At 45.2% G+C, this 13,746-nt stretch overlaps 1 protein-coding gene across 5 annotated transcripts in view; it reads right to left on the reverse strand.

Annotated features, from left to right (window-relative positions):
• The window catches only part of NTN1 (netrin 1), a 207,451-nt gene that overhangs the window by 60,642 nt on the left and 133,063 nt on the right, over positions 1–13,746 (reverse strand). For all 5 annotated transcript variants that reach the window (XM_057500879.1, XM_036896158.2, XM_036896159.2 and 2 more), the window contains exon 5: positions 11,675–11,728. In XM_057500879.1, coding sequence (XP_057356862.1) covers positions 11,675–11,728 — 54 coding nt within the window. The remainder of the gene's footprint in view (positions 1–11,674; positions 11,729–13,746) is intronic.

The following is a 13,746-nucleotide window of genomic DNA, read 5'->3' on the forward strand; positions in this document are numbered from 1 at the left end:
AAATAGACTTCAAAACAAAGAAAGTAACAAGAGATAAAGAAGGACACTACATAATGATAAAGGGCTCAGTCCAACAAGAGGATATAACCATTCTAAATATATACGCACCCAACACAGGAGCACCAGCATATGTGAAACAAATACTAACAGAACTAAAGGGGGATATTGACTGCAATGCATTCATTCTAGGAGACTTCAACACACCACTCACCCCAAAGGATAGATCCACTGGGCAGAAAATAAGTAAGGACACGGAAGCACTGAACAACACAGTAGAGCAGATGGACCTAATAGACATCTATAGAACTCTACATCCAAAAGCAGCGGGATATACATTCTTCTCAAGTGCACATGGAACATTCTCCAGAATAGACCACATACTAGGCCACAAAAAGAGCCTCAGAAAATTCCAAAAGATTGAAATCCTACCAACCAACTTTTCAGACCACAAAGGCATAAAACTAGAAATAAACTGTACAAAGAAAGCAAAGAGGCTCACAAACACATGGAGGCTTAACAACACGCTCCTAAATAATCAATGGATCAATGACCAAATCAAAATGGAGATCCAGCAATATATGGAAACAAATGACAACAACAACACTAAGCCCCAACTTCTGTGGGACACAGCAAAAGCAGTCTTAAGAGGAAAGTATATAGCAATCCAAGCATATTTAAAAAAGGAAGAGCAATCCCAAATGAATGGTCTAATGTCACAATTATCGAAATTGGAAAAAGAAGAACAGATGAGGCCTAAGGTCAGCAGAAGGAGGGACATAATAAAGATCAGAGAAGAAATAAATAAAATTGAGAAGAATAAAACAATAGCAAAAATCAATGAAACCAAGAGCTGGTTCTTCGAGAAAATAAACAAAATAGATAAGCCTCTAGCCAGACTTATTAAGAAGAAAAGAGAGTCAACACAAATCAACAGTATCAGAACGAGAAAGGAAAAATCACGACGGACCCCACGGAAATGCAAAGAATTATTGGAGAATACTATGAAAACCTATATGCTAACAAGCTGGGAAACCTAGGAGAAATGGACAACTTCCTAGAAAAATATAACCTTCCAAGACTGACCCAGGAAGAAACAGAAAATCTAAACAGACCAATTACCAGCAATGAAATTGAAGAGGTAATCAAAAAACTACCAAAGAACAAAACCCCCGGGCCAGATGGATTTACCTCGGAATTTTATCAGATATACAGGGAAGATATAATACCCATTCTCTTTAAAGTTTTCCAAAAAATAGAGGAGGAGGGGATACTCCCAAACTCATTCTATGAAGCTAACATCACCCTAATACCAAAACCAGGCAAAGACTCCACCAAAAAAGAAAACTACAGACCAATATCCCTGATGAACGTAGATGCAAAAATACTCAAATAGATGCAAAAATACTCAACAAAATATTAGCAAACCGAATTCAAAAATACATCAAAAGGATCATACACCATGACCAAGTGGGATTCATCCCAGGGATGCAAGGATGGTACAACATTAGAAAGTCCATCAACATCATCCACCACATCAACAAAAAGAAAGACAAAAACCACATGATCATCTCCATAGATGCTGAAAAAGCATTTGACAAAGTTCAGCATCCATTCATGTTAAAAACTCTCAGCAAAATGGGAATAGAGGGCAAGTACCTCAACATAATAAAGGCCATCTATGATAAACCCACAGCCAACATTATATTGAACAGCGAGAAGCTGAAAGCATTTCCTCTGAGATCGGGAACTAGACAGGGATGCCCACTCTCTCCACTGTTATTTAACATAGTACTGGAGGTCCTAGCCACGGCAATCAGACAAAATAAAGAAATACAAGGAATCCAGATTGGTAAAGAAGAAGTTAAACTGTCACTATTTGCAGATGACATGATACTGTACATAAAAAACCCTAAAGACTCCACCCCAAAACTACTAGAACTGATATCGGAATACAGCAAAGTTGCAGGATACAAAATCAACACACAGAAATCTGTGGCTTTCCTATATACTAACAATGAACCAACAGAAAGAGAAATCAGGAAAACAACTCCATTCACAATTGCATCAAAAAAAATAAAATACCTAGGAATAAACCTAACCAAACAAGTGAAAGACTTATACTCTGAAAACTACAAGTCACTCTTAAGAGAAATTAAAGGGGACACTAACAGATGGAAACTCATCCCATGCTCGTGGCTAGGAAGAATTAATATCGTCAAAATGGCCATCCTGCCCAAAGCAATATACAGATTTGATGCAATCCCTATGAAACTACCAGCAACATTCTTCAATGAACTGGAACAAATAATTCAAAAATTCATATGGAAACACCAAAGACCCCGAATAGCCAAAGCAATCCTGAGAAAGAAGAATAAAGTAGGGGGGATCTCACTCCCCAACTTCAAGCTCTACTATAAAGCCATAGTAATCAAGACAATTTGGTACTGGCACAAGAGCAGAGCCACAGACCAATGGAACAGACTAGAGAATCCAGACATTAACCCAGACATATATGGTCAATTAATATTTGATAAAGGAGCCATGGACATACAATGGCGAAATGACAGTCTCTTCAACAGGTGGTGCTGGCAAAACTGGACAGCTACATGTAAGAGAATGAAACTGGACCATTGTCTAACCCCATATACAAAAGTAAACTCAAAATGGATCAAAGACCTGAATGTAAGCCATGAAACCATTAAACTCTTGGAAGAAAACATAGGCACAAACCTCTTAGACATAAACATGAGTGACCTCTTCTTGAACATATCTCCCCGGGCAAGGAAAACAACAGCAAAAATGAGTAAGTGGGACTATATTAAGCTGAAAAGCTTCTGTACAGCAAAAGACACCATCAATAGAACAAGAAGGATCCCTACAGTATGGGAGAATATATTTGAAAATGACACATCCGATAAAGGCTTGACGTCCAGAATATATAAGGAGCTCACACGCCTCAACAAACAAAAAACAAATAACCCAATTAAAAAATGGGCAGAGGAACTGAACAGACAGTTCTCCAAAAAAGAAATACAGATGGCTAACAGACACATGAAAAGATGCTCCACATCGCTAATTATCAGAGAAATGCAAATTAAAACTACAATGAGGTATCACCTCACACCAGTAAGGATGGCTGCCATCCAAAAGACAAACAACAACAAATGTTGGCGAGGCTGTGGAGAAAGGGGAACCCTCCTACACTGCTGGTGGGAATGTAAGTTAGTTCAACCATTGTGGAAAGCAGTATGGAGGTACATCAAAATGCTCAAAACAGACTTACCATTTGACCCAGGAATTGCACTCCTAGGAATTTACCCTAAGAACGCAGCAATCAAGTTTGAGAAAGACAGATGCACCCCTATGTTTATTGCAGCACTATTTACAATAGCCAAGAATTGGAATCAACCTAAATGTCCATCAATAGATGAATGGATAAAGAAGATGTGGTACATATACACAATGGAATACTACTCAGCCATAAGAAAAGGGCAAATCCAATCATTTGCAGCAACATGGATGGAGCTGGAGGGTATTATGCTCAGTGAAACAAGCCAAGCGGAGAAAGAGAAATACCAAATGATTTCACTTATATGTGGAATATAAGAACAAAGGAAAAACTGAAGGAACAAAACAGCAGCAGAATCACAGAACTCAAGAATGGACTAACAGGTACCAAAGGCAAAGGGACTGGGGAGGATGGGTGGGTAGGGAGGGATAAGGGGGGGAGAAGTAGGGGGGTATTAAGATTAACATGCATGGGGGGGGTAGGAGAAAAGGGAGGGCTGTACAACACAGAGAAGGCAAGTAGTGATTCTACAACATTTTGCTATGCTGATGGACAGTGACTGTAAAGGGGTTTATAGGGGAGACCTGGTATAGGGGAGAGCCTAGTAAACATAATATTCGTCATGTAAGTGTAGATTAGTGATAGCAAAAAAAAAAAAAAAAAAAAAGGGCAGTTCCTGTGTGGTAACCTCCAACAAGTTCTACACAAGGGTATAAAGGGCATATAAAAGTGTAGGCAAAGGGTCTGTTTGTGTTTATACAGAGGATCAAAGCCTAATTGGGCTTCCCCGAAAATGAACTAAGATACGATATGAAAAAGAACTTCCAACATCTGCACTCTCTGGAAGACTCATGCCAGAAGATGATCATCAAAAAACCCCAACAAAGATCCACGCACTGCTACAGCTGTAGATGCACTCATCCCACCAGTTCCTGGACTTGCCATGGGAATGAGGAAGGAGATATCTAAGCTGGCCTGTGCATACAGTAAAACAACAAAATTGGACTGGATCTATACTGTTGGAACTCAACCAAGAATTTGGAGAAGTGCAAATTGTAGCGCTCCAAAGTCTTACAACTACAGACTATTTACTGTTAAAAGAACATATGGCATGTGAACAGTCCCCAGGAATGGGTTGTTTTAATTTGTTTGATTTCTCTCAGACTGTTCAAGTTCAGTTGGACAATATCCACCATATCATAGATAAGTTTTCACAAATGCCTAAGGTGCCTAACTGGTTTTCTTGGTTTCACTGCAGATGGCTGGTAATTACAGATATGCTTTGGTTATGTAACTATACTCCTATTATGTTAATGTGTGTGCGCAATTTAAGTAGTAGCTTAAAACCTATACATGCTGAAGTACTCTACAAGAAGATATATCAAAGAAATAATCAATCTTCCCATGTTTTCTTCCGTCTGCTACTTCTATAGCTTTTCTTCTTTCTTCCTAATTACAACCCTTTAGTAGAATTAGTGCCTCATATCGAAAATTATCGAGTATCATAATTCTTCCAAGTGGTAAAGATACCTCAAGACAAATGCTGGGCATAGAAGCCACAGGGCATAAATATGCAAAGAAGTAAAAAGCTAACTTTTTCAAACAATAAGGCTTCTCTCTCACTTACCAACTTCACATTTCCCTGTATGGCCCCGGAAGATGACTGGTTAGCCAGAGACGGGTAAGATTCCTCAAGGGAGGAACAACCTAAGACAGGCACAGTCGCAGGGGGGCCATCAGGTGAGAAATTGGGGATCAACAGAGGTGAGGCTCAGAACCTCACCCCCCCATTCTGAGAGAAATCTTCTGCATACGTGGATGTTTTATTGCCCTTGTCTAGCTTGGATTAATACATAGTCTACAGGCACACACCTGATCATCTACATTTGCTCTCTTACAACACTAAACTATGTTTTCTACCTTTATCTTGTATCTACCTACCACTTCAGCATTTTATTAAAAATAATAATAATAAAGAGAGAAATGTGGTATCCACATATAAATCAAGTATAAAAACCAAATGAGTATTCATATTTGAACTGACTGTTTAGAGTTCATAATGCAGGAGCAAAACCGAAAGTTTCTGTGATGACTGCCCTTGTACTGTTCACTATGTAACTTATTCATTATGTAATAATTTGTTCTACATGTAAAAACTTGTTTGTTATGCCTCAGAAGATTGGAGACTGACAAAAATTAGGCTTGGGGTGGATTAATGATTGTGCATTGAGCACTGACTCCCCTATACAGAATTTTATTGTCGTTAACAACCATTTGATCAATAAATATGAGAGATGCCCTCACAAAAAAAAAAAAAAAAAAAAAAAAAAGGACAGACTTCCAATGGTAAAATAAATAAGTAACCGGGATGTAATGTATAGCATAAGGAATTTAGTCAAGATATTGCAACAGCCTGGTAGGGTGATAGCTGGAACCTAGAATTATGTATATAAATGTTCTACCACTGTGTTGTACACTTGAAACTCATGTAATGTAATACTGTGTGTCAACTACCCTTCAATAAAAAATAATTATTTAATAAATAAATAAATAAGTAAATAAATATTTAATTCACTCAGATTTAATTTGGTTTACATGAAGTAGAAATCTGATTTTATTATTTTAAAATAGCCAGCTTTCCCTGCACCATTTAATGATCAATTCATCCCTTTAGTCACTGATTTATAATCACAGCTTTACCATATATTATCTTCTTGTATTTATTTGAACCTATTTCTGGACTTTCTAATCAGCTTTCATGAGTTCTCTATTCCAATGCCAGTATCACACTAACTTAAATATGCTGTGTACAGTATTTAAATAAAATGGTAGAGCAAAGTCACCCTTCACTAATCTTCTTTTGGAAAAAAATTCTTGGCCATCTTCACTCACTTATGTTTCTAGCTGAACTTAAGAATCATGTCCTATCCAATTGCGACTTTTGACTAGAATTATGCTAAACTTATAGATTATTCCAGGGAGAACTGATATTTTACAATTTTGAATCTTGTCCTCTTAGAACATGGTAATACCTTCCTTTTTTTTTCCTGGTCTTTCATGTCTCTTGCAAAAGCTTTATCCTTTTTTCTGTCCTTTAACTGCTACATTTATTTCTGTGTTTTTGGTATTTTTGTTGTTAATTGGGATTTTGTTTCCATTATCACAAAAATGATATACATTCATTGAACACTTACTACAGACCAGACATCCCACTACATGCTTTCCACTCACAATGACAGTTTGGTAACTAGTTATTGCTAATATATAAGAGTTACTGACCTTTGTATGTTAATTTTGTAAGGGCCTCCAGAATGGACTGCAGAATACCCTTATCAGTTTAACAATTTTCAGCAGATTCTCTACAGATGTATTTTTATGATGCAAATGGTGTCCTGTGTGGGATGGAGGAAAGCACCATGCCCCCACCACCACCACCACCACCCCCAACTTCTCACCTGTTTTCTGGCATAAGCTGATTCATCTGCCTCATCTCATTCAGGCCCTCCTTGTGACCAAAGGGAGAGCTCTGCTAACTGGTTTTCCCATGCCCCAGCAATGCCAGCACCACACAGCAGCTTTTAACTGGCTGCCCTCCATCACTACCTTGGTTTCAGGGTTCCTGTGAACACACAGGTTTGTCTTTTCTCTTGGTAGCACCCCAAAAGGAATGCCTATGCCCATCAAATAGTCATTCACTATTCCTCCTCCTCCCAGACCCTGGTAACAACTAATCTACTTTCTGTCTCTGGATTTGCTTATTCTGGACACGTCCTATGAGTATACATGGCCTTTTGTCTCTGGCTTCTTTCACTCAGCCTAATGTTTCTAAGGTTCATACAGGTTGTATGTAGCATGTATCAGTACTTCATTCCTTTTTATGGCTGAATACTATTCCACTTTATGGATATACCACCCTGTGTTTATCCAGTCTTTCACTGATCAACATTTGGGGTGTTTCCACCTTTTGGCTATTGTGGAGTCAAGCTCTTGACCTTTAACTGATTCCCAGTCTTCAACTGTCTGCTAGATTCAGGGTCCAACATCAGGTGCTGGGAAGGCTGTGTGGAGGGCACCTAGCAGTTCCCTCAGTTGCCCACTGCCTTGGGCAGCCCCACCTGTTCCCTCCCACTGTCTCCTCAAGAGCTCTCCCTTAAGCTGACTCCACCCACGTCTGTCCTCATGCCAATAACTTCCACTGAAAATCCCACCTTCACGATGGGAGCTGAGAGACCTTAGCTCAGCTAACTCATCCTCTCAGTACACTGTGATGTTTGTATTTCCCACGTTGTTCTATTGTTCTTTTATGAAGCATTTATGATAAGCCCACCACTGAATCAAAGGCTTTACCTGGATCATCTCATTTAACCCCCACAATGACTCTACAAGGCAGACTTATTACAGCAGCCCCCCTTAGCCGTGGTTTCCCTTGCCATGATTTCAGTGACCCATGGCTGACCACAGTCCAGAAGCAGGTGACCCTCCTTCTGATGAATGGTCAGAGGGTCAACAGTGGCCTAACACTGCATCAGGGTGCCTACGCCACTCACCTCTCTTCACACAAGCATTTTATCATCTCACATCATCACAAGAAGGGTGAGTACAGTGCAATAAGAAGTTTTGAAAGAGAGAGATACCCCATTCCCAGAACTTTTATTGTAGTAAATGCTATAATTGTTCTATTTTATTATTATATATTGTCTTAATCTCTGACTGTGCCTAGTTTATAAATTGAACTTTATCAGAGGTATGCGTGTACAGGAAAAAACACAGTATAATAGGGTTCCGTACTCTCCGTGAGTTCAGGCATCCACTGGGGGTGCTAGAACATGTCCCTGGAGATAAGGAGGTACTGCTGTATTCAGTTTCACAGAGCAGGAAATGATCAGGCATAACTCAGGTCTTAGGCTCCCAATTAAGGTCCTCCCCACCCCATCCACCCCTAATACCTGACCAGTGCCAAATTCAAGTCTTACCAATTCCTTTCCCATACTCACCTAACCTATTCCCTTCACAAAAGCCTAAAATGAAAACAGCCGAAGCTTACACAGATTGTGTTTACACAAATAAACCCTATTTTCTTCCATGAAAAAATGGAGGTGCTGAGAAGCCACCAGATGTGACATCTCTAAGGTCACCACCAGCCCCAACACATGCCCTGAAGGTGGAGCACCTCCTCACAGGCTCTGCTGCAGGCTGTGTAGAGTGCTCCCTCCAGGCTCCCTTGAAGGCCTACCTGGGGGCCCTGAAAGCCAGGCCAGCCCCAGGCTGGGGCCACTGGATCAGCTAGCAGGAGGCAACACACAGGCCCCGAACAGGTGAAAATGGCCACAGAGGGAGTGTTTACACCAGGGAAAGTGGCAAATGCTCCAGATCAGGCCCTGCCCCAGCCAGCTGGTAGCTATTTACCAGCACACCTCTGCCCACGAGGACCTGAGAGCCACTGGGGAGGTCATCAGCGATGGGAGGACAGGGAGAAGGGTGAGCAGACACTGCTGAAAGGAAAGAAAGGTGAGCAGGCAGAGGTCATTCCTACAAGAAGCAGTGGGGGAGGACCCTGGGGACCAGTGATCCCACCCCTCTCCTCTTCCAGGGAGGTAGAAGGGTAGGTCTGAGCACGGTCCGAGACCTCATGGCCAGTGGAGAATCAACCCCAGATTTCCTAAACAAAACCCAAACTGACACTCCTCCCTCTGAACCAAGGAGCCTCCACAAAACTAAACAGCATGCAGATCAGCAGCTACACGGGGATGGCAGAAGGGAAGGGAAGGCAGGTGTGGCCCTCCTTTCGGGACAGAGGTCTCTACGACTACAGGCAGGTATGTCTGGGGTGGGTAGCCCAGATCTCCCTTCCTGCCCATTTCTCCTGCATCCCCAGCCCCAGACCTCCCATAGACACAGCCTTCCGTGCCTCCCTGCCCCACAGGATACCAGCCAGCTCAGTGAGCAGGTGGACAGCGTTCCCCGAGTGCACTGGTCCTTCAAGGGGATGGGTTCAGGGCGAGGTTATGTTCATCAGCTTTCAGGACAAATTCTCATTTTATTAATTCTCCCCCATTACGCAGGCAAAAGTAAATAAGCTTTTCTCAGGCAGCCTGGCACAGAGGCCTTCCCTATTCAAACACTGCAAGAATCGACAGGCTTGGAAGTCCTGAGCTCCTGGGCTCCACTTCCCAGGGGGCCCCTGGCCTCCTGCCCACCACATCAAGCCTGCGGAAACAAGGCGAGCCAGGCCTCTTTGTGGTGTCAAGCCGCAGAGTCCAGTAGTCACGGCCCAGGCATGGCCTGAGTTCTCCGGAGAGAGCATTAGAGATCCTGGGCGTGTGGGGACTGCCAGAGAAGGTCAGAAAGGGCCTGGCCAAAATTAGGAGCATCACACCTGTTCATTTAGCCCCTCCATGGGGACAGTGCTTTGTAATAAGGGTGTTTATTTACTGTCTGCTTCCATTTAAGTGATTTTAAAGGTTCAGAAGGAAGAAAGAAAATACACAGTTAAAATCAGAAGGAGTCAGAAAAGTTAATTAACTAACCAAGAGCTGCTAAGGAAGACTTTTCAGAAGCAGATGCTTATAAGGAGTTGCTCAGGGACCTTTTATCTGGTTGAGAGGAGATTGTTGCATGCTTTATATCACCTTCCTGTGGCCTGTACAGAAATCTCATGAGTGGGGTTTTTTTCCCTCCGTCTATTTTTTTTTCCATCTGCCCCTTTCTGCTTTGGAAGGGAAGAAAACCAAAAACTACTGCAAGAAACCTGAAGTCAAGCTGCAAGGACTAGGAAAAGGGGAGATGGGACACAGAGTGCGATCTGCCTTGCCTGGCATGGGCCGTGCACACGGCCCGAAGAGCACATCCCCATCGAGACAGCAAGATTCAGGACTTCACTAAACAGGAGTGTCTTCTAGCTTCAAAACTGCTCTATCCTACAGCTGAACTAGTTGGGATGTTCTCCTGAACTGTGTTTTTACAGAGAGCGCTTCCTCACCTGCCTCCCAGGCACCCAGGCCGCCACTTCCTCCAGCCCCTTCTCAACACCATTTCTCCTCCCCTGCAGCTCTACCAAAGGTGACCGGAGACTCTGCCCAACAACCGGAGACCGAGAGCTCTTTGGTTTTCCCTGGTGTGGCCTCCCACACTCCCCAAAACGCTGTTCTTTTTTTTCTGTCTTTCCAATTTCAGGGCAGTTTGTTGACTGTGCATATGCAGGTCCTAAATGTGTTTTCTCTCAAGTTCCCAGTGCTTTGCCAATACTCAAAAAAATCCAGAGTCTACTGTAAAATTTTCAGGTGACACACAAGGGTGTGCATGCCTTCCCAACACTTCCCTACAGTTCTATCTGGAGAGGAGGAAAGGGGACCCCAGAGCTGGCACCAGGACTATGGGGGTGCCCACTGTCCCGCTTTCTGCCCCCCACATTCCTACGCCTACTCCGAGTACCAGTACATGAAAGCCCCACGTGACCCCAGGACCAGGGCACTGGGTGCAGGCCTGTCAGCTCTCAGCCTGGTGCCGCCTCCAGCCAGGCTGTGTGCCCAAAGCCAGAGCTGTGTGACCTTCCTTGTACCATGTACGGTGACACCCATGGACCTTTTCTTACGGTAATGTTTTAAAATGCAAAAATAAAATACATAAGACTATAAAGGAAAGTAATAACACTGAACTAACACTGATCCAAATATTTTCAAAAACCCAGATTTATGGTACAGTTACGTAATGTATGTGCTTCTTTATTAATGATTATAAATCAGGCCCCAGCAGGGGGTCTGGTAATGTCGGTAATTCTGAAGCACTAGTGAGCATAAACAACACTTGGTGGGATCTGCCCCCACCGGAACCTGATGTGAGCACAGCTGTGGTCTCTGCTGCTGGCCCAGTCCCGGTGCTGCCGGCCCTGCCATGGGTTGTGGCCCACATTTACAACAGAAGAAATGGTCCGTTTCAGTGAGAGGTGAAGGACAGTGAGGTGACTGAGTTCGAAGCCACCCCAGATTTCGTTTGTGGATCCCTATGCTCAAGAACACCTTTTCCACCCCAACTTCCTTTTCCACCCAGCCCCCCAGCCCCAGGAAGGCGCTACATGACTTCTGCTTGGATGGTGTTGGGGGGCAGGAAGCCTCTTACCTTTGCTGGATGAGCAGAAAGAACATAGCTTTAAGGGTCCCCACTTGGGAGAGAGACTAGCCTGCAGCCACCATTAAACCCCCCTCCCTTTTATCCTTGGAGGAGGTGTCACAGAAAAATGCCCCATGGCTCCATCCTCCTCAGTCCAGCCCACTGAGCAAGTGCCCTGCTGTGGTTCCAAGGAGTCCAGCCCCTCTAACCCCCATGCCAGCTCCCCTCTCACCCCAGCCCACAGCAAAAGCCAGCATGAACAGCCAGGGGAACGCGTACCTTCCGGCTCCTCCACGCTGCTGGCTGTGGTGGTCGGTGGTGCCACGGGGATCTCTGTGAGGTCAGGACAGGAGGAAAACAGGTATGAAGATGTTATTTTTGACCTTAGGGAAGAATAAGCACAGCACAGACTCCTCCTAACCTTCCTGGGCTTCCCTCCCGTCCTCCCCCCACAGCTCCAAGGAGGGTCAGGGAGGAGGAGGAAGCTGGTGTGGGGCCCGGCACAGTGCCTGTCCTTTGCAGGGAAAACAGGGTGGCTGGCAGCATGGAGAGCTGACCTTGTCCCCTCCATGGGCTATGTGCCATCACCTTAGCTCAGCCCCTGGGGCAGCCGAGAGGGGCTTCCCCAAACCCTGCTCATTACCATGTGGCCACCTGGCCTGCTCACCTCTGACCTGTACTCACTGGTGGGGAAGGATTCCGTGGCAGAGGTGGCATATGGGGCTGGGAGGCATCTCACACATGCACAGAGGGGTCTGCACCCTCGGCCCAGGTTCCCACGGGCTCACATCTCACAAGCTAAGCCATCTTTTTGGAGGGCAGAACAGAGTGAAAACACAGACTGAAGGGCCTGAGAGACGCATGTGCTTTCCTGGGATTGTTCCTTTTCTACCTAGAATGGCAATTAGCTCCCACCAGCTCCTGGCTCCATCCCTGTGCTCAGAGTAGGTGAGGGGGTTCAGCCAGAATCCAGGAAAGACCCAGGCATCCCAGCTCTGGCTTCCTCCTTCTGAGGCCAAATCACAGACCTGAAGTCCCTGAGGGGCAGGGTCTCACCTCCCCTGGTGGTGACCACGTGGACAGGGGATCACAGAGGCCTCCACAAGCCCCACTGACTCTGGCCATCACTGACGGTTGGGGTACGGCCTCCCTTGGAGCCCCAGACTCTAGATCAGCTGGGAGTGGAGGCGTGGTGGGTTGAGATGGGATACTCGGGCCTGGAGGCAAACCTGAGTCGTCGCAGGAGCCGCCCTTGCACCTTCAGGAGGAGTGCGCAGGGTACCCAGCCCTCATTTTGGAGCCGAATCTTGCTCTTGGGTGACTTCTCAGAACAAACCACAGGTGCCCTGTCACTGCTGCTCCTCAAGAAGATGACCTCACACTAGGCCCTCTCTAGGCCTCCTGTGCTACCTGCTCCTGCAGGAACATTCCGAAGGGAACATCTGGATGGCCCAGCCTGCAAGTCCGTAAGTGGGGCTGGGGCCAATGGCCATGGAGCCACAGTGGCTGCCCAGCCACAGCACCTCGGTCCTGGCTCTGGGGTGTGCACAGAGGGCTCGCGACCCTCAGAACTGTGATGACACAGGTACAAGTGCACAGGCACCATCCAGGTGTCCATGGCCGGGCGTCCTCAGGAAGAGCCCATGAAAGTCCCAGCATGGAGTCCCAGGCCTTCCAACTGGTGGTGGCAAGGACTTCCCAGCATCCCCCCTGCCCCTTGCTGGAGGAAGGGAGAAGGCACATGGTGTGTGGGGCAGAGAGCCAGCATTCCCGGTTCCCAGGATCCTGTCTCCGGTTCTGAAACGTCAGCTCAGAGTCAAGGTCCTTCCCTTGGGGATTTGAGATGTTGGTTCCAGCCATGTCTGAGTAAGCTGACAGCACCCAGCTCCCCTCCAAAAGGAGGTGGCGTTTGTTCCCCCAGGTATTCATGCTCCCACGTAGTGGTGCTGATTTCCCCCCAGCTCTCTAAAAATGTTCACTCTGCAGCTTTTTGGATGGTGGAAAAGAAGGGTTTCTGAAAGTTGTGAGACTGACAATTAGATGTTGTTCTGAAAACCATTTCAGCTTGCACTGCCCTGGAATGAATACTGAGCTCAATTGCCTGAGGCTCAGATTTGGCATATCTGACGCCAACTCCCTGCAGAAATGTGTTCTGATATAGGAACTGGTCAGAAATGCTGCTAGAAGTGAAGCGGCCCAGATGTGTTCCTGGATGCAAAGGTCACATCGCACTCATACAGGTGAGGTGTGGCACATTCAAGGCTCCCGCCTGGTGCGTACACATATGCGGATCTCTGTAAGGTCTGCGGGAACTGTTTCAGGGGTCCCAGGAGACTGCTAGGGGTGCCTGG

Source organism: Manis pentadactyla, chromosome 4 (assembly GCF_030020395.1).
Source record: "Manis pentadactyla isolate mManPen7 chromosome 4, mManPen7.hap1, whole genome shotgun sequence".
NCBI classification, from domain to species: domain Eukaryota; kingdom Metazoa; phylum Chordata; class Mammalia; order Pholidota; family Manidae; genus Manis; species Manis pentadactyla.